Source organism: Fukomys damarensis, unplaced genomic scaffold (assembly GCF_012274545.1).
Source record: "Fukomys damarensis isolate Sample0158 unplaced genomic scaffold, DMR_v1.0_HiC HiC_scaffold_16, whole genome shotgun sequence".
NCBI lineage: Eukaryota > Metazoa > Chordata > Mammalia > Rodentia > Bathyergidae > Fukomys > Fukomys damarensis.
The window spans coordinates 101,232,461-101,254,054 of record NW_022900928.1 but is presented as its reverse complement, the minus strand read 5'-3'; the positions used below and the strand labels follow the sequence as shown (position 1 = coordinate 101,254,054).

Genomic DNA, 21,594 nt, shown 5'->3' with positions numbered 1-21,594 from the left:
ATAAAATTATATATATTATTTTCATTTTCATTTTAAAATGATGAATCTAAGCATCTAAACAGAGAAGAGGAAAGTACTCTGCATAAATCATTGCAAAATCCCTTTTGAGACTTTGAAGTGAACATCTAAGTCTTGATGCCGATTCTAATAGTAGTGGGCATAATACAGGCCTTGTGTTTTCGTTTTTTTGCTGTAATCCCATATGCACACCTGAGTCATCCACCAGATACCGACCGTGGGCCTGCCACGTGGTGGGCATCCAGAGGGAAGGAAGGACACCCATGCGGACAGAGGTCTCCCTTATCTGTTTCCCCTTTCCCTGGATTCAGTTACCTGCGGTCAACCACAATCTGAAATATTTATACAAGAAGTGATCGAAAAATAGAGTCAATATTTATTTTTTCTGATTTATAAAAGACCCATTTCTCTTTCATGAGTCTTTAGTGGCACTGCCACAGCTGCTTCTGTTTTCTGATGGAGTCAAAACATTTCCCTTTCATGATCATTTTGAGTTTGGGGACGAGCCAGAAATCGCATGGTGCCGGGTGCTGTGAGTGAGGTAAATGAGGACATAGCGTCGTGTCTTTGTGAGCCTGCCTTTCCACTGGATGGCGCTCAGCAGCATTCACTATATTTCTTAAACACATCTCATAAAGACACCATGAAAGACAAACATGGGCATCCGAAATGAACAGACACTTCTCAGAGAAAGAAGTAAAAGCAGCAAGTAAATATATGAAAAAATGTTCCACATCACTGGTCATTCGAGAGATGCAGATGAAAACAACACTGAGATTCCACCTCATCCCACAAAGAATGGCTGCTATCAAGAAATCAAACAATAACAAATGTTGGTGGGGTTGTGGAGAGAAAGAAACCCTTCTCCATTGTTGGTGGGAGTGCAGACTGGTGCAACCGCTATGGAAATCAATATGGAGATACCTCAAAGAGCTTGGACTAGAGGTTCCATTTGACCCAGCCATCCCTCTGCTGGGTATCTTTCCAAAAGAATTAAAAGAATCATATCATAGAGATATATGTGCACCTATGTTTATAGTGGCACAGTTTGTAATAGCTAAAACTTGGAAACAGCCCATTTGCCCATCAGTTGGAAGCTGGATAAAGAAGATGTGGTTACCAAATAGTTTCTCTGGTGTGAATAAACTGTAACAGCACGTAAGATCCTAATGATATAACTGACAATGTGAAATAGGAAGAAAGGGGCTAAAGGTGTAGGGAAAGTGGGAAGGGTAGGGGAAAGCTAATAAGAGAAAAAAATATGAGAAAATGAAAAATGGAAATAAAGTATTTGTAAAGGGGGAGGGGAGGAGGGGGTGAAGGGAGGGCAGGGACAAGGGGAAAAAATGAGAACCAAGACCTGTCATGTAAAGGTACAAGATCCCGATAATGAATGCAATTGTAATGTATACCTAAAATGTACCACTAAACTCAATGAGGGGAAAAAAAAAGATACCATGAAAGAGGACTTCCAGAACTGCTTGGCAAGTGTCAGGAATGATGGGTGTTCAAAGCAGGGGGGGGGGCATTTTGAGGGGAATTAATGACAATGTGTCTCTTACAGTAATAAATGTTTAAATGTAAATATTCACCATGTATTTTATCATACCTCATATTTGTGCTGACTCAAGAGAGACCTTGTTCACATTATTTCTATTACAGATAATAATTGTTCTATTTTATCAATAGTTATTGTTAACCTCATACCATGCTTAATTTATAAACTACATATATCTACAATATATATGGCTTGGTATCCTGGGCAGTTTGAGGCATCTACTTGGTTCTTGAAACACAACTCCTGGGATAAGGAGGGACGACACAGTATTCTCACTCCCATTTCTCGGGAGGGACACAGCCCTTGTCCTCACAAGTTAATCCTCAGTGATTCCTGTAGACGTTTTGTGAATGTGCTTACAAACAATCCGCCATGAGTGGCCTCTGCTGTTTTTGCTATTTCTTTATTACTGCGCTCCACGAGGGCAGGAACTCATTAATTTTCATTTTCATCCCCCAGCAGTGAACCTGGAGCCACTAAAAACCTGCCAATGTTATTTTTGTTTTTTTCATTTTGGGGTGTTTTTTTTTTTTCTGGTTTCATAGGTATGAAAGAAAGCCTTAACACATGCTAATTTGCATTTCATTAAGCCATACATTCAGTCATATGATTTTGTCTTTTTCTCTTAGCTATAAACACTCTACCTACAACACAGAATTTTGATACTGTCACAATATATTTACAGCAATTCTTAGATGGTGGGTTTTATTGTTGCTTTTAAAGATATTTTCTATTATTACATGCAACAATTCATCCCCAACCCAGAAATTATTTAAGGTAATATTTTGAAATTTTCAGTAGTTGGCCACACTTGTAACTGTGTTCATGTTATTTTCTTTCAACATTATTCCATATGGTTGAGAAAATGTGATATATGAGGTTACTGCCTTTTTGTAATTGCTAAATATCCTTTGTGTTCAAAAGCAAGATGGATTTGTTTGTATTTATTTGCTTCAATGTAATATCATTCTGATCTTTAGGTTCATAAGATATTAATAAATTCTTCCTTTTGTTGCTATACCCAGACCTTCCAATTTCATTTTTCATTCATTCCTCTCCCCTTCCTCACCCCATTTTCTTAGGAATTCCCCATTTCTTCGCCTTAACTTCTTATTAATACCTTTTTTCTTGACATCTATTTTTTAAAAGTCTGGACATACATTTTAACTCTGATTCTCTCAATAGATACACAGATCCATAGTTTGTGCACCTCTGCCAGTTCTTTTATGAGCCGTCTGCTATTATATATTTGGGATGTGTGGCTTAGTTTCGTTATTAGTTTTTCATTGTTCTATGTACCATCTGCCTTGATAGTGACCTTGACTGTATTTGTGTCCTTTGCTATTTCATAACAAATTTCATCTGCTACCAGAATGGCAACTCCTCTTTTAAAACTCAGCCCCGGAATATAATCCATTGCTTTTCTGTGATGGATTGTGCCTTCTGACTCAATGTCCCCTGTAAACCTTAGGGTGTTGGTTAGAAAAACTCACAGCACTGTGGGCCTAGAAGAGTGCTTGGAAATTCAGCTAGACTGGCCTCGTCGTTTCACAGAGAAGAGATGTGGGGCCCAGGACACAGTGTGACCCACAGCAGAATCAGGATATGCCTCCCCTGCATCTCCTCCCTCATCATCCAGGCTTCCCACTGTCCTTTGATACTGACTGAGAGTGGTAGACCAAAAAAGCAAGTTTAAATCTGGCTGTAGCACTTGTCACTCGTGTGACTTAAGCATGACACTCAACTTGTAGAAGCCTCTGTGTCCTGTTCAATGAAACAAAGGTAACAGTGCTCTCTGCAAGAGCAGCTGTGAGGACTAAGTGTGTGTTATTGCTTATCCCAGTGACTATACAGAAGAGCTCAGTAACCAGCAGGCACGTCTTGTGAAACATGAGTGCTTCCTGAAATGTGATTCATGGCAGGACACTTTCTTGCATATCTCTTCTAAATAACAGATATTACAGCATGGAGTTTTTTTCACTGTTCTTTGACAGTCTCTCCTGTCTCTTGCAGATGGGTTCACTACAATTGTTTCCAATGTCTGCCATTTTCTTCTGTGCTTGTGGAATGGCTGGTCTAAGGCTTCGTTTTTGCGTCAGTACCCCTGGTCTGTGGCATCCACTCAGCTTCTCAGTGTTTCTGAGCTTTAGCTTTGCTCTTTAGTCATTGTTATTTATTTTGTTCTGGATCTTAAAACAGTATCTGTGCTCTAAGGGCTGATGGGACTGTTTAAGGGTAAATGCCTTATGCAGAGATCTCTTCATGTGGTATCACAACCTCTAATTGAATGGCATTGCTTTTATTAGATCTACTAATCATTTTTCAAACTTATCTTTCCAGGACTGTTAAAGGGTCTATTTCAGTTCTCCCTCCCTCTTTCTTCATCTTACTTTTGTTAGATCTGATTTGGCAGAAGTGATCTAACAGATCAGAAGTTGTCCCACAACTCCTATATACTATGTGTTAACTTTAGCTATTTACTTATATGCCATTTTGTTCCAAATAGGACTTAATAGGGATTATGTTATGGTATAGCAAAAGACCTACAACACTACACTGTTCTAGGACCGTCCAACTTCATTTTCCATTCATTCCTTCACTCCCCACCCAATCTCATCCACACCTAACCTCATGTAAACAACACAGAAAGAGCCAATTTAAGCTTAGATGGGCAGAGATCTGGATACACATCTCCACTGTCACCTTTACAACTTCCCACAGAAGCACAGGCAGACTCTCCGGCCAAATGCTCCTCCTTCTACCCTTCACCACCCAATCTTCGTGCTCAAGTTTGAAGAAGAGAAAACATCTTTTTCCCTTTACAACAATAACTTGCTTGTCACCTCTGAAGAGGTAAAGTATCAAAGCCTGCAGTCTCCGAAATATATCTTGGAAGTCTGAGATCATTCATTTTGGAGAATTAGCCAAGCTTCAGAAACGTGTTCCTGGGGATAATTCTAAATTCTTATGGTATTTGAAAGCCGCACAGTGTTTTCATACCATTGCCTCAGAACCCTTCTGGGTGGGTAGAACAATGTGGCTTCTCTGTATAAGGAAACCAGTGCTGGGCAAGCACCTGTTAGGGTTCAGCCAGGAAGTGGCAGAGTCCTGGTCAGAAAGTTTGAGTCATGGGGTCCAACTGCTGTTAGTTATAAGAATAACTGATAACAAGGGGTGGGGATTTAGCTCAGTGGTTCCAGTGCCTGCCTTGCAACTTCTATCCCTGGTACCAAAAATTAAAAAAACAAAATAATTAAACACACACACACACACACACACACACACACACACACACACACACACACAAATGTTTGGGGCCAGGGATTTAGCTCAGCAGTTCCACCGCCTGCCTCTCAAGAGCAAGGACCCAAGTTCGATCGCCAGTACCAAAAAAAACCCCCCAAAAACAACTGATAATAGGATTTACAGTAAGAGCAAAACTGCGAATCTGTGCTAATTATTAGGGAGGACATCTCTGCTGTATTTGTAGTCATTTTGGTCCAAGAACAGGAACACTTCAGCTTCTGGAAATATCAAGAAGTCATCTCTAGCCCTCTCCCTAAGCTCCCTTGTACTCATTTTTCAAGAAAGAAGACATGGCTGATGGATTTGGTGAGCGGGGGCAGCTGAGCAAGAAGTCTTCCCTCTCTCTCTCTCCTGCACGTCACCCTGCCCCACACTGAACAGGGCCACACTGTACACTCAGGCACGGTGAATGGGCAAAAGTAGGCACCACCCCCATCTATAAAGTCAACTCTCCAGTAGGGAGGAAAGTTGAAAACTTGTTAAATACTGTGAAGAAAAGTTGCATGGTGCTTTGTGAGCACGTAACAGAGAGAGGACTGCCCTAGTTCAGGGTGACAGGGATGCAGATAGGATGTTTGTCCTGAGATGTCAAAGGGACTGTGTCTGACTTTGCTTGCCATCGTGCCAGAATTACAGCAGATGTTACATATGAACACATTTTCCCCCTCAGAGGTTCTTCCCCACCCTGCCCTCTACTTGTGGTGGCTTCTACAGTATTTTTCAGGCACTATGTTTTTCTGACTTCCTGAGGAATGCCAACTACTTGTTTCTCTTGCTGCCATTGTCACTTAGAATGTAACAATATTATTACACTACACTGTCTGTAATCATTTATTCCTACATCTGATTCTCCTTTTGAGACTCTCAACTCTTTGAGGACAAGAATCATGGAAGAATTCCAGTGCCCACTCATAGCAGAAATCATGAGGTAGAATAGTAAAGGCTAATAGAAACTCCAGGATCAGGATTCAGCCCAGGATGCTACAGCAACAAGGTGGAAAGCTGTACTAACAAGAGATGATGGAGAGCATGAAAGTCCTCTAATTGTTGAAGGTCTACAAGGAATCTTTCTCTTAGGAGACAGATAGACTAGGTCGCTTCCAGAATGGCATATCTATGAACACTGCCTCCACTCACCAAGACACCAAGACTGCTGAATTCTGTAGAAGTGTAAGTCTCTTCGTGCTGTAGACCAAATGTTGGTACCCTCCACAGTTCACGTATTGAAGCCCTAGCCTCAGTGCAACTGTATTTGGAGGTGAGGACTTTCAGTATATTAGTTTTAAATGAAGTCATGAGGACAGAGCTCCAAGGATGAGATCAGTCTTTATGGGGAGAGGAAGAGACATGCAAGATCTCTTCACTATATGAGGACACCACAAGGAAGCAGCATCTGTAAGCCAGAAAGGGGTCCTGGCCCCCAATCTTGGACATCCAGCCCCTACCAGACAATAATTTCTGTTGTCTTGGTCTATGGTATTTTATGATGGCAGCCCAAGCAGACCAACACACCTAACAAACAAGTTTTACTGGGAAAATAGGTTACTCATTCTAGCACTTTAAATTAGAGTTTCCTTCTCTGTCATACATATCTCAAGAGGTATGTTGTGAATTATATATTTTGCAAACCATACAGTACTATCCATTACTCTTATGGTTCTTATCACATAGGAAGGAGAAATAAGGTATAAGGTCCTGGGTTGAACCCAGGGAGAAGAGTCTGGGCCCCAGTGTTCAGGCTGTGGTCCCATCTTACTTAAAGTGAATCGTGGAGTTACCCTGATGTTTTTCTCTTCACCATTTTGTTACCAACAGTTTCCCTTCACCTGCTCTACTCCGGGGGGAATGGGGGATGAAGAAGTTAAATTGAAACAACTGCCTTGCACCTGAAAGAACACAAAGCAAGGCCTGTAGACTGCCCTCTGGGATCTGAGGAGGTCTGATGAGGTGGGAGAACTAGGGTGATGAGGAGGTGGGGTGTCCTCACACTAACTTGGAGAGCTGATTAAATGCATCAGATATGCATCCTCCAAATTCCATTAGAACACCCAGGGAATGCACAAAAATACAAATACTTTTAGCATCACCCTAAAGCAAAAACCAAAGTTTAGGCATAATTGCATCATTGATGAAGATGATTGAAGAATAAATTATTGATTACCTGAATTATACATGCTTTACTCTGCAAACTAAAACTTGACAGACCACCTCATCAATTGAATATCCTAAGTCCCTATGCATTGCCATGAAAAATAAGATAACATTATCCAATCCTCCCTCCTCCTCACCCTGACTGGCCTCTCTTTATTCTCTAACCTTAATGTGCATACGAATCATCTGCAAATTCTGTTGACCCTGAGACCTTTCAATGGGCCAGGAGGTGGGTCCAAAAAGGTGCACTTTTTTAACAAGCACCTCAGCTGGTGGTGATATTGGTGACCCAGAGTCCTCACTGGTCTACATTTTTTCAGAGAAGACAGTTTTGTCTCATTAGGTAAGAGGGAAAAGGATCCTGCAGAGACTTCCAGAATTCTAAATTTCTTAGCCCCTTAAGAAGTATAAGTGGGCAGAGAAGATAAGAGTGCTAGGAATGGTCCATGATGAAGGAAATGAGGGGTTATCTGCCAAATCACAATCTCCCCAAAAGAACTATAGACTCAGTGACTCTTTGGTATAGATTCAGAAATGAGCAGTCATAACTGGGCGTCAGTCAGCCTCGGGCCCAGCAGCTAGGAGAATGGAAGCTAAGTATCCCAAACTGAGCTAGGACTGTGTCCACAATCCACATGAAAAGTTTAGATGGGAAGAAACGTGGCTGTCAGCCCCCAAGTGCCCAGATGGTGAAAAGGGATGGTGGATGCTCTGTTAGATGCACTGTGACAAGATAGATCCCTCCTGTTAAACCATGAGTAGACAGAAAACCTAGCTAACTTGGGACTATACAGAATCTTGCAATAGGAAGGGAGCTGTTTCTCTGCCCTGAAGACTTGGAGAAAGAGGTCTCTATAAGAAACAAGTGAAAATTTGCATATGCTCACAAAATATAGGATACACTCACATTATGTTTTTTAAAATTCTAATTAAAGATAAATGACTTGCATAAATGAAACAGATACTATGTTCCTTGATAGAAAAATTCAGTATTATAAAGATGCCAATTATCCCACTAATATATGAATTCAATACAATTACTATTAGCTGGGTGTGGGGCACACACTTGTAATCCCAGCACTTGGGTGGCTAAGGCAGGAGGATCGCTGTGAGTTCATGGCCAGCCTGAACTACAAAGCAAGATGCTGTCTCAAAAAAATAAATAAACAAAAAGAATAAAAAAGTTACTATCAAAATCTCTATGAGATTGTTTTATTTAATAAAATGCTTTGAAAATTAATCTGGATTTGATCCCCAGTACAAAGAAGGAAGGAAGGAAGGGAGAGAAAATTAATTTGGAAGAGTGAGTGAACAAGTTAGAATAATTATGAAAGACTTTTTTATAGAACAGGATAATAAGGAGAAACATGCCCAACCTTGTTAATTTTTTAAAAGTTCAGTCTAGTAGAAGACACAACAAAGAGATTAATGGAAAAATTGCCAGCTCAGAAACAGGTAACTCTGACGACACATAAAAAGTTAGAATGAGATGAATAAATCCATGATTCTCAATAATAAATGAAAGGCATATTCCACAAATGATGCTCAGAAAAACGGGCTTCTACAAAAAGTGATAATTTTTACCATAAAATCATAAAAATAATTACAGTGGCAAAAATCTTAATCAAAATCAAAGATACACCAAAATATGGTAATTGATGGACAAACTTAATTAATATGTATTAATATGTATCTAATTTTTTATAAAATAAGAAAAACACTCATTTTTGCATAAAATGCCAGGTTGCACACTTGCTCCCTTTTGAAGCTCCATTAATCTGAAATTAAAATATATGTTAGAAGCATAAACCCCAAGGATAAAGAGAATGGAGCAGGAAATAATGGTAACACAACATTGGCAGGTGAAAAGCAGACAGAGAATGGTAACTGATTCAACAACTCTGGAGAAGCAGGATTCACCCCATGCTAGCAAGAGGTAAAAGGCAATGCTCAGAAAAACCCACGAAGTCTCAGGAAATAGCTTTCAAAGTAGGGAGACATAGAGCTAAATTGCGTTTAAAGACTTTCTAATGCACCAGGCAGATGATAGTCCTTTCCTTGTCCTGGCAAAGGACTAGAGGTTTATTCTCTTGAAAACAGCAAAATGCAGCGTCTTTGGGCTTCAAGAGAACCAGCAGAAGTAGAAGCAGAGATTCCACGCTGAACTCAGGGTCCTTCATTCAATATATGCGCACTAAATACTAAAGTGTCCCCGTCATGCTCTGGTCAGCTTCCTGAATTCTTTCAGGGAAGACTTTTCCCTCCAAGCAAGAGATCGGAAGATCCCCTTCTGGATGGCAGTATGAGGGGGGAAAGATAGAGATGCCAGAAATTGAGCTTCCCCATTTACATCATGTTGTCACTTATTAAGACTACAATGTGACCTGTGACTCCTACACTTGGTTGTGGGGCATGACTGTATATCACACTATATCGTGCTTCAGTGAAGCCAAGGTTAGGATGCACTCGTGGCTCAGAACTTCCGGTCAGCCTTTTAAAACCTCAGGGTTAGGGCCAATGATGTGGCTCAGTGGGGCTGTTGCTGCCTAGCAAGTGCAAGGACCTGAGTTCAATCCCTGGTACTGGAAAAAAATAAAAAATAAATAAAACCTCAGTATTAAATGAGTCAATCTACAAGGATCAGTAGACAGCCAAGGAGATATAAATAACAAGAGACCTAGATGAAGAGATATAAAAGCCACTTCTACAAACAGATAACTTTCAAAATCACCCTCACTTATGTCTTTGAGATACAATAGAAGGTTTTGCATTCATAAATCAAGAACAGGTTTCATAAAAAGGATTACTATATTTTGAGAACTTTATAAAAGCTCTTAAAATATTGCAGAAATAAACTCAATAGAAGACTTAGATGATAAAATTGATGTAATTTCTTCCTCCAAAAAAACAAAAAAATGCAGAGGTGTAAATCTAAAAGAAAAGATAAGAAAATTAGAGGATTAGTCCAAGTCCAACATTCAAATGATAGGGGTTTCAGAAAGAAACTCAAAGGAACTGGAGAACAAGTATTTACATATTGAAAGGGAATACTGAATACAAAGTAACAGTGGTTGAAAATATACTCAGCCCATGAAACATAATCAGAAATTCACAACTCTAGAGCTGGGTGCAATGGTGCAACCCTGTTAGCCCAGTGCTCAGGAGGCTGAGGCAGGAGACTGCTGTGAGTTTGAGGCCAGCTCATGCTATATAGTGAGTTCAAGGCCAGCCTGAACTACATATTGAACGCTGTCTCAAAAAATAAATAAATCAATCAATAATTCACAACAGTCAAGTTATAAAGCAGATCCTTTGATCTTCCAGGGGTGGGAAGAAGAAATGTTAGGTAAGGCTCTGGACTTCTTAAAATCATAAGGGAAGATAAAAGACAGTATAATAATATTTTCAAACTTCTGAAATGAAGTTATTTCCAAAGTAAAATTCTACACTCAGCCACGCTATCAATCGAGTGTGAGAGTAGAATCAAGGTATTCTTACACATGCAAAGTCTTATCCAGCATGTTTGCTCTCAGGGAACTGCTAGATTGTGTGTACCCCCCAAAATAAATAAGTAAATAAATAAATAGAGGAAGACATGGGAATAAGAGCTCCAACAGAGAACTAACACAGTGAATTCCCAGGATGACAGTGAGCGCCAGGAAACAGAGAGCAACCATCCCAGATTCAGCTCGGCAGAGAGCACTTGATGAGAGAGTTGATCCAAGAGATGGACTACCTGATAGGAATGGAGTTTTTAGGAAAAGATTTAGACAACAAGTAGAGTATTTAGAACTGAATTTGAAATAAGTGCACAAAAAATTAAGTAGATTGAAAACAAAAAGATATTAACTTCAAGGAAAGCAAAAACTAGGCAGGAAAAGAACTCTGATTCCACCTCCAAACAGCATCGCCCTCTTTACAACACCGAGGCCCAACCTCTGTGGAGGGCAGGAGGGAGGACAGCATGTTTACGTGTGGCAGAAGTGAAAGTTGTGAAAGAAAACGAAATCATAAGCCGGGTGTGGTGGCGCACACCTGCAATCCCAGCACTTGGGAGGCTGAGGAAGGAGGATCACCTCGAGTTCGAGGCCAGCCTGGGCTACATAGTCAGTTCTAGGAACTAAACTACATAGCAAGACCCTGACTCAAAAAAAAAGAAGGAAATGAAATCATGGTCATTCACCTTGGCACATCGATCAGTAATGTCTGCAGTGGAGGTGTATCATTGAGACACTGTTTGCGTCTGCTAGAAGAAAAGGAGAGGAAGACTTCTTGAAGGGGAGGAAGCCTGTTGGTCTGCCTTCTTTAAACCCATCACCACCCACTAGCGTAAGTGCAACTCTGACACTCCAAGCACAGCAACGAATTCACAGTTGTCCTCCCTTCATTCTGCTCCAAAGACACCAGTGTCTTCCCTTTGTTTTTCATGGGCCTTCACTCTGATCATCACAAAGAAACAAGTGAAAAAAAGCAGGTGAAGTTACAAAGGTTGCACACACTGCTGGCCCTGTCTAAAATGGGAACTGGCACTCCTGGACTTTTGCTCCCAGGCACAGATTCTAAGGGTGCAGCTCACAAAACATGTCCCGACACTTGGCTCAAACACGCTGTGAATGCTTTCTGTGAATGCCAAATTTTTCCAGTTAGAAAAGAATTTGTGGTCTTTGAAGAAAAGTAAATTGCAAATGAAAAAAATTGAGTATTTTAAATCACCATAATCCTATAACTCAAAAAATTAACCTTTTCTTCCTGTCTCCTTATCAGTAACAAGATAAATTTTATCAGCACACAGATGATATTGTTCATATACCGTGTCTACCAACCAGAAGTAAGCTTCAACATCTCTTCTAACCTTTTCTCTACCTTTAAATACATAAATGTCGATTTCACATGTATTCATGAATCACACTGGTCATCATTACAACAGTAATGAAAGCTTGAAATAACTTAAAGTGTGTTAATAGCAAATAGTTAAAGAGAATATAGCTCTTCCAGGGAATGCTAAGTGAACAGTTTTTAAAAAGAGCTATTGCAGGAATATACTTTTTGAAATGGAAAGATATTTACAATGCATTGCTTATGTCAAAAAGGAGAAACTTTTTGGTTACTACAATTAAAGCTTTAACAATTAGTTTAAAACTGGGGAGGGAAGCTGAGTATAGAAGTGCATGACTGTAATCCTAGCACTCAGAAGGCTGAGGCAGGAGGATTGCTGGGAGTTCAAGACCAACCTGGGATACATAGTGAATTCAAAACCAGCCTCAACTATGTAGCAAGACCTTGCCTCAAAGCAAAACTCCAAAATAATTTTATTTATTTATTTTATTTTATTTTATTTTTTGGAGACAGGGTCTCACTATGTAGTTGAGACTGACCCGGAACTCACTATGTAGCCCAGGCTGGTCTTGAACTCACAGCGATCCTTCTGCCTCAGCCTCCTGAGTGCTGGGATTACAGGTGTGCACCACCACGCCCGGCTCCAAAATAATTTTAAATTAAAACTACTCACTATGTCCCAGGCTGGTCTTGAACTCACAGCGATCCTTCTGCCTCAGCCTCCTGAGTGCTGGGATTACAGGTGTGCACCACCACGCCCGGCTCCAAAATAATTTTAAATTAAAACTTCAAACTAATTTTTAAAGGGGAGGATACAAAATTGTAGATACAGTGCTATGCTTTTATTTTCGTGTGAAAAATAAATTTTGGGGCCAAGCACAATATCTAATTTAATGCTCAAGCCCTTGGGAAAAACAGTTTTTCCTCATAGAAACTTAAGGTCTCCAGCAAAAAATAAGGGGGAAAGTTGCCAGCATGGGGAGGACATGGAGCTCTGAGTCTCCAGCAGGTAAGGCAATGTGTCCTGTGTACCCAGTTCCTGGGGAGGTTGAGTCCCTCCTGAAGTCTGCAGTTGGGACCTGTGGAGGGACTTAGGGAAGGTGTCACCACTTGGGGATATATGTGCCTGGAGCCTGGGTATTGTTGGGCTCCAACCTACCTATGTCACCACCTGATCCCCCTTCTCAGGGACAATCCAGTGAGAGGGCAAAAGAAGACACCCAGGGGGCGAAACAACAGAAGGGGAGCAGAGGTTCAAGAACACAGGGTGAGGTGGATTAATTTTTCTGGAATTTCTTTTGTGAGAAATCCAGGCCATACCAAAACCCCCAAGTCCTTCACTGTTGGGCAGAGTACTTTATTGTTGTTGTTGTTGTTTTTTTTTCCTGAACTCCCTACCTCAAGCAGGTGAGGACTTGCTAACTTGTACAGGAATCCTTCATGCATGTTCTCTGCAGGTAACTACCCACCCAGACCCAGCCACCCTCGTTAGGGTATGCAGGTCTCCTCTCCTTCCTCTGACATGACTGCTCAGGTCAGAGCTGCAGTGGTGCCCAGGGTGACCTGGTTGTTGGCTCCTGGTGGCAGGCAAGGCCTTTCTGCAGGACCAGGGGCAGGGACAGAGGCAGAGCTAGGACAAGGCTGAAGATGATGCGAAGGCCCAAGACCAGGGCTGACTCAGACAAAACGGAAGCAAGCCTGAGGTGTCTGTGTCAATCTGTGGGAGGAGTATTTACTCCACATTTCATATGGTGTGAGGGTAATGCAAAGGGGAGATATATTGCCTGGAATCACTCCAAAATAAGAAATTACCAGGCAAAAGTCTTGAATAATTGCAGAGATGGAGTTGTAATCTGGAATTACATGTGGTCAATATTTTATTTGCTCTGGTGATTCCCCTTTGAAATTAGTGCCTCATTTGGAAGCAATGAATTTCAGAAGTGAGCACCAAGTACGGAACACCTTTAGAGGACACATCCAGCACCCCTAAAGTCATACCAGGGAAACAGCTATCTACACTGCCAAAGATACAGTTACCAGGCTTGCACCAGGAGAGGCACTTGTCAGCTCTTACATCAAAGCAGCTGCCATTGCCCCTTGTCATTTTCTGGCAATTATTTGACGTAGTTTTAATTGTTAAAGTCTTCTGAAACCTTATTGTAACACTAGCATTTTTATTTCTTACTTTTAAAAAAGTACATCATTATATACTGGTTAGCAGATAACCAAATCTACTTGGCCTTTGATTTATAAATTAGACTTTACAATCTATAACGTCCCAGGTTGAGACGCATTAGGATCTGAGCAGGAAACCCAGTTCTGTGGGTGGGACCAAGCTAAAGTTCATTTCTCCACCCGCCTTAGACTAATGAGATTATCGTGGTTGCATTCCTTTTAATTTTATTTCCCTCTTTATTTGCCTGGTTAATGGCGGTGCAAGTTCCTTGAACCTGAATTCCTGATAGTTTGTGCTTCCCTAAAGAACTTGTAAGAAGGCAAGGCCCACAGGCTATTTCATGCCCCATTATCCAGTTGAAATATGACAGTTGCTCATTTTCTCTGTCAACATCCTAAGTGTCTACAATATTAGAGATGAAAGGAGCTGATACCTATTATCTTGTTCAATCCTTCATTTTACAGATGAGAAACCGACTCCGTTGAGAAGATAAATAACTTGTCTGAGTTTCCACAGTACAGAACTAGGACTAGAATTCTGGCCTCCAACTTTGAAGCTGAAAACTTTTTCATAATTAAAAACACCATCTTGGGGTTGGGGAATGGTGTCCCTCACCACAGGGTTTTGTGTTCATAACTCTCCATCATGGGGCTGGGCAGGCGGGGATCTCAGGTATCCAGGACTGGGCGCCAGGGCTCCCTGTGGCCTTACATTCCTCAGCTTAATGTTCCTTGGCCTAATGTTCTGAGGCTTTACATTCCAGGACCCATCCTGGGAGCCAGGAGGGGTTGGATTTGAGGGGCCTGTGAGACAGATCACAGGGAACTCTATAGTTCTTTGGGTCCTTGATGGGGGCTTTGGAAGAAATCTTGGCTCACAGAGATCTTGACAAAGAAGGAAGAGGAGATGGAGGCCCCGGTGTCCTCCTTATCTCCAGAGGAGGGAAGAATTCAGGGATCCTTATGTCTCCTGGAAATGACTTGCAATGAAGAACTTTGAGAAGTGCTTTGGTCTGAAAGCAAAAAAGACCATGCTAGGAATGAATAGTCTCCCTGAGGCTGCCTCAACTCCATGAGCTGGGCACAATTGGTCAACTTCTCCATCTGTACTTGTCCAACTTTGATTCTGCTAATTAAGATGAATTGGACACAAATTTATCCTGCAATTCATTTTCTCTTCAGAAGGCACAGGGAGAAAAGCATATTGTAGGGAATGTTTCCTCTTTTCCTTGGCAAGCCCAGGGCTGAGCTCAAGCCTGTAACAAGTGAGGTCAAAAGTAGACTGGTAGTGAGGGCCTCCTTACTTGCATGGTTTCTTCTAAAGTAGTGATAAGAACTGTTGTGATGTGTTCACTAACAATGTGCCTTTGTTTTTTGTTTGCTTGGTTGATGGATTTTGGTTTTGGTTTTTTGGAAGAGGTTTTCCCTATGTTTCAGGATGGTCTTGAACTTACCATGCAGCCCAAAGCTGGCCTCAAGTTCACAGTGACCCTTCTGCCTCAGCCACCCAAGTGCTGGGATTTTAGGCAAGTTCCAGCACATTCAGCAGCAATGTCTTTGTGCAACTTGTAAAAGCAAAAGGTTTCAGCCAGCATTGAATATAGGTTTGTCTCTTTCTCCTGCCAGCACCCTGCCTCTAAACCTTGCATCAGGTGGTATTTAAAAAGGCCATAAACACTTTCAGGATTTGGCAAAGGAGAAGTTAAGAGAGGGTACATTTTGAAAGAATGTATTGGAATTCATTTGTGTGGTTCAAGACCACTGAAAGACTTTGTGTAGTTAATTTATTGCTAACCATCTTTGAGTAATCGTGGTTTCCAGAAATGCTCCTCCTACTGCTATGCCAGCTCATCTGATGCCACAAAACAAAGACACAAGAGCACAGGTGGCATTGTGATGCCATATGTCCTCTAGCACCTGGGATTCAGCATGTAGAAGCAGTGATTGAAAAACAAGATTTGAAGTGTATGGAGCCAGAAGCTATCTGTGGAAAGGTTGATATGCACAGTTGGCAAAGTCTTGGTTCTCATTGATGTCTAAGGCAAAAATGGAAGTGTTCAATCAAGATTATACTTTCACCAAGTGTGGTAGCACAAGCCTATAATCCCACCTACTTGAGAGGCTGAGGCAAGAGGATTGCAAGTTCCAGCCTGGGCAACTGATTGAGACCTTGTCTTAAAATAAAAATAAAAAGGTATGGAGCCAGGGATTTAGCTCAGTGGTGCTGCATATGCCTTGCAAGCACAAGGTCCTGAGTTTAATTCCTGGTAGTGAAAAAATTAAAAGGTTTGGAGATGTGGCTCAGTAGCTTGTCTAACAGTACAAGGTCCTGGGCTCAATCCCCAGTACAATACATACAAAATAATTGTACTTATTATAGTGCACACACACACTTACAAATACACCATGTATTTTTAAAGCTTTTATAAGGATCGTGTACAACACACTTTATCAGAACTCCTGTGTTTGTAGGGAACAGTCTAAATCGGTACTACAGACTCTGTGTGAAGTCATAATACATCCTAGTTAGCAATAATAAACACTTTGGACCAACCCAGGATAGCTGAATTATGTGTCCTTCTCACAACAAAATAAGGATGATTAAAGAGGATAAAACCATAAAATGCAAAGGTGGGAGAGTATTACTGTTAGAGAGCTACATAAGAAAAAATTCATCTTGTTACTTTTTGGAATTTGTGGTCTTTATCTGGTTTTTAAAATTTGTGATTTGCTGTGACTGCCTTTTCTATTTAAATAAATGTTCTTCTTTGTACATGATTTTATACTCGTAATTTTCTGTTCTTTTTCTTAAAGGGACACCAAAATCTTTAAAAGCTTGAGGCTCTACAACCCTGAATCAGGTCCAACAACCTTGGACTACATGCTAAAGAGATATTAAAGGAAGAAGGCCCTGGACAAACAGGTTTGGTACGAGAGAGGTAAACAGGACCCACAGAGGGGAATCTACCAGGAAGGTGGTAACGCAAAGACACCTCATGTGCGGAAGAGTCGTGGTTAGGAATGTGAAGAGAGGATGTGTGGCTCTGAGGGAAAGGGCTCCAAGGACACAGTTTCCAGACTCCACAGTTCTTCCCAGCCCATCTCTTGAATCAAAGGCTGCCATTTTACCCAAGCTGACTTTAGCAGCCCGCATTGCACAAGAAGGACTTGATGGTTTGAAAAATCAAAAAGGTAATTCAACAGATTATAGAATTGTCTCAGTGTCCACTGCCTGCCTCACAAGCACAAGGGCCCAAGTTCAATCCCCAGTACCAAAAAAAAAAAGAATTATCTCAATGATATTGTCAGGTAGAAGGGGCACATACAAGGTATGATTGAAAAATGTAGGGAATGTTTAAAATTTTTAAGTATTATCATAAAAGACATATTACCATTAGGTCCCCTTGAAATACCGCCCCCCCACGCACACACACTCTGATTGCACTTATCCCATTATTCTTGCCCCTTTCTGAAGCTGTCTAGAAGTCCTCTTTTGCGGGAATCTTTAGTTGCATTGTCACGTCTGCCTTGCTGTCCTGAATCAATTCGAATGTTTACCTTTCCTGGTAATTTTGATGGTGCCAGATCAGGTGAATAAATTTCATGAGGACACACTATAATGTTTTTGCAAGCCTACCTTTCCATTGGATGCCATAATGGCATTCACTGTATTTTTTATCGTATCTCGTAAAGACACTCATAAAAGAGAACTTCCAGAACTGCTTCAGAAAATGGCCAGAATAGTGGAAAAAGTGCATTCATTTCTCCAAGAAAGGAGGAATATTTGGGGGGAGGGCTAATGGCAATGTGTTTTTTACTGTAATAATTTTTTTAAAGTTAAACATTCACCCTATAATCACCCTTTGTACACTTGTGGCTTTATGTCACATGTCTCTAACCACATTGCTAGTTCAGTGAATGTTTACACATCTACCCAGAGAAGAATTCCTCTTCGCTTCACTGGGAACATTTCCTGAACATGAGCATCATATTTATTGCTTTGGCAGATCCAGAGCTGAACATGTGACTTAAGCTGGGCCAATCAGCTCTTCACTGGAATTTTAAAATGTGAGACTAGCTAAACAGTACCCTCTTACTTATGAGTGGTGAGTATTTGGACAGCACTCCTGTCTCCCACATTAACTTTGTGCCAATTTGACTGAATTAAGGGATGCCCAGAAAGCTGGTAGACCATTCTTGGGTGTATCTGTAACAGCGTTTCTAGAAGAGATTGGTATTCAAATCAGTAGACTGAGTACAGAAGATCTTCTGCATTGGTGTGGGTCAGTTTCAGCCTATCCATTGAAGATCCAGACAGAACAAAATGTCCATGGAAATACAGATTCTCCCTCTCTTCTTGGGCCTGGAAACCATCTTCTCCTGCCCTCAGATCTTGGTGTTCCTGGGTTTCTAGATTTCAGACTCAGACTGGGACTTACACCACTGACCTCTCACCCTCCAGCTCACCCCTTAATCCAGCCCAAATCACACCACCATCTTCCCTGGTTTTCCAGCATGCAGGTGGCAGACCACAGAGCTCTTGGCTCCCTAACTGCATGGTACATAGCTGTGTGCATCCTACTGATTCAGCTGCCCTGGAAGGGTCTGACTGATGCACATGTCCACATTCATGCATAAAAGACACCTGTGGATCAAATCACAGGTTGGCAGCTAGTCTCCCTCAGCACCCAGATTCCAAAGCAGAGCTCCAAGGAGTCAGAGAAATGTCAATCCAAACTCAGACTTCTAGGTAGGATGATTGGGATATTTTGTATCCATTTTCCAGCTGGGGTTATAAAGTTCTAATATGTACACATGGGATACCTGAGTCTCCATCAGGGCCTTACAAATATTAGGGGCAGGCCTGAGCAGAGACTAGGAGAAGCCCTGTGGCACTGGGGTCCCTGGTGTGCCATGTTCCTGTGGCACAAATGCACCCTGCTTTCTCTTGGTTTGGTCTTTTCAGTTAATAAGAAAATATTTCTGTGCAAGCCAATCTTAATTTGTTTCTTTCGGTCAGCACCTAACAGATCATAGGTGCTGGAGATGGAAGTTGAACCTGGCTTGGGCTCTGCTCCTGCTCCACACCAACTTTATGACCACCTCCCCAGCAAGAGACCAAGACCTTGTACACAAATACCCCAGCAGGTAAGAGCCATGATCCACAAGGAGCAGTTTTACCTACCTGACCCCTAAAAACACCTGCAGGAGAGTGCAGATGCCAGAGACGAAAAAAATGGTGCTGATGAGGTAGCTCTGTGTCAGAGGGTCATGCTGTAGGCACAGGTCCTTGGCCAGGATGAGAGGCACTGCCACGAGTCCCCCCAGGGCTGTGAGGAAGTGCTGTGGGCAGAGTGAGGAGATGGGCATGTGAGTACTGTGGTGCCTGCCATAGCTCACTCCCCCAAGCAGGAGTGCAGTCCACCCCTTCTCAGGGACTTCTCCCTATGGTCAGAGGTAAGAGCTCTGCAGCTGGTCTGGAAGGGACCTGTACAAAATGGTAGGCTAAGCTGCAGACAAACAGTCCAGAGTGGACATCTGGACTAGGAGGCCTGGCAGTAAGAAGCAGGGCCCAGCCAGAGCTGATATATTAGAGGAGAAACCAAGGCAAGCACACAAGCACAGGAGGGAATAACAGGAACCAAGTGGGGCCATAAAAACAGGAACAGGGATCATCATTACACAAGGCACATGGCAGGAGTAACCATTGACGGGGCTGGCCTGAACACTAACTTAGAACCGGGGGCCAAGGGCTTTTTGAGCTTCCCCAGATGGAACAGAGTTCAGGAAAGGGCAGAAAGTCATAGCAAGTGGCATCACCTATAAAGGGAATAAATTAGATCTAGATGACAGAAAGATAGATGATGGATGGATAAGATGGATGGATGGACAGACAGACAGACGGGAGGTAGATAGACGTGAGGGCCAAGCAATCAAGACCAGTCAGGGATGGGCCATTAGCTCATACCCTCTAGCGCAGAGCAGAAAGGTTGACCAGGCCTCGGTGAAACTTCCTAAGAACAGTAACGTGAATCCACCTGCTTCTCTTCTTTGCTCCAGTTTAATCTGTTCTGTGATAACTTAGGTGAGTTCTCAGCCAGAATCTTCACAGGATCTCCTATTCCTGGTGCTAACAGAAGCCCTCTAATGTGCTGTCATCAGGAGGAGCTGATGTCCAATTGTAGGTTTATCCCATAGTGTAGATTCTCCACCTGATCCTATACAATTACACATGAATCAAGCCAGGGTTGGCAAGCTGGGTTTGGCTTGGCTTAGCAGCTGGGCCAGTCAGGAGAGGAAAGAAGGAAGGAAGGGAGGAAGGAGGGGAGGGAGGGAAGAAGGAAGGAAAGAAGAGAGGGAGGGAGAGAGGGAGGAGTTAGCTTGCTGTGAGGGGCAGTGCCCTTCAGAACTGACATTACAGTGTTGTTATGGTAGAATTAGACCACAAGACTCAGAATGACTGATCTTGCCTTGCCCCGGCAAGTCTTTCCTAACATGCTGTGTGACACTTGAACGAAGGAGGCAAAGGAAGGCAAATTATCATGGTCTTATTTTGGGGGGCTATGATCCAAAACCTCAATGTGAGCTAAATTAAACCACAAGAAAAATTGGGCTTTTTTTTTTTTAGAAAAATGAAAACTAAAATGTATCCATATAGTGCACCTACCTGTTTTCCCTGTTCCGTCTTCCCACAGGCAAAGGTGGGTCTCAGAATGTACTAGTCCATCAGGACAGAGACCTGTACCACCCCATGCTAGAGCAGGACAGCAAGAGAGCAGGTTCTGTTTGCATTACTTGGAAGAGGCCTGGGCCCCAAAAGAAGATTGAATCAGCCACCTGGGGAGAGAGGGGCCCCAGTCCCTCCAGCCACATGGATGACAACAGCGGAGGACAGAGATGGCAGTGGAGTGAATGGCCAGGTCTTCTTTAAAGAGCAGTTCCAGCTCTGGTCACCACAACAGCCACATCCCAAAGGGACAGTCCTTTAATAGTCCTTGCTGTTGCTCCTTTGTCCCCTTGGGATACTTGACATGAGAAGTTCAGTCCTTCATGGCCTGTGGCAAATGTGTCTTTGACTCACTGTCAGCTAGATCATGACAGGCACAATATCCTCCAGGCCCAGAACCCACAGTGTTCATTCCCTGTCTCATACCATGTCCAGCAACACTGGCTAACTAAACCAATAACTACACCAACCAGAAGGGGCAACTCCCTCTTGTTATCCAGTAAATATCTTGATCTTAGAGAACCCAGGGCAGTTGGTGGAATCTGAATCAGACAGAATCTACAGCTTGTAGAGGTTGCTTCAAGGAAGATACTTGACCTAATACAACTCTGACCTCCCAAGGGCCTTGCCCAACTGAAGAGGACATTTAACCAACTCATTCAAAAGAACAAGGGACCAGTCAGCTCAGCGTGAGGAAGAATCCTTTTCTAACACCCATTCCCCTCCTCTAGAGAGAAAGGTCAACGACACAGAAGCTATGCCAGCAACTGCGGTTGGTAATGTTGACTGGATTATCAGGCTGTGCATGGCTATAGCTTTTAAG

General features: G+C 42.2%; 1 protein-coding gene and 1 long non-coding RNA gene across 7 annotated transcripts in view; one reads left to right on the top strand and one right to left on the bottom strand.

Annotated features, from left to right (window-relative positions):
- Positions 1–21,511, top strand: part of LOC104856662 — a 31,012-nt gene extending 9,501 nt beyond the window's left edge. The window contains exons 1-5 of one of the 2 annotated variants that reach the window (XR_778687.1): positions 16,610–16,675; positions 16,859–17,236; positions 18,052–18,150; positions 19,065–19,192; positions 20,740–21,511. This is a non-coding gene — a long non-coding RNA (uncharacterized LOC104856662). Of the gene's footprint in view, positions 1–16,609; positions 16,676–16,858; positions 17,237–18,051; positions 18,151–19,064; positions 19,193–20,739 lie in introns of those variants that run through there. The other variant, XR_778688.2, reaches the window with a different exon arrangement.
- The window catches only part of LOC104856663 (solute carrier family 23 member 1), a 55,111-nt gene that overhangs the window by 17,709 nt on the left and 15,808 nt on the right, over positions 1–21,594 (bottom strand). For all 5 annotated transcript variants that reach the window (XM_010616182.3, XM_010616181.3, XM_010616183.3 and 2 more), the window contains one exon: positions 19,230–19,387. In XM_010616182.3, the coding sequence (XP_010614484.1) occupies positions 19,230–19,387 (158 nt within the window). The remainder of the gene's footprint in view (positions 1–19,229; positions 19,388–21,594) is intronic.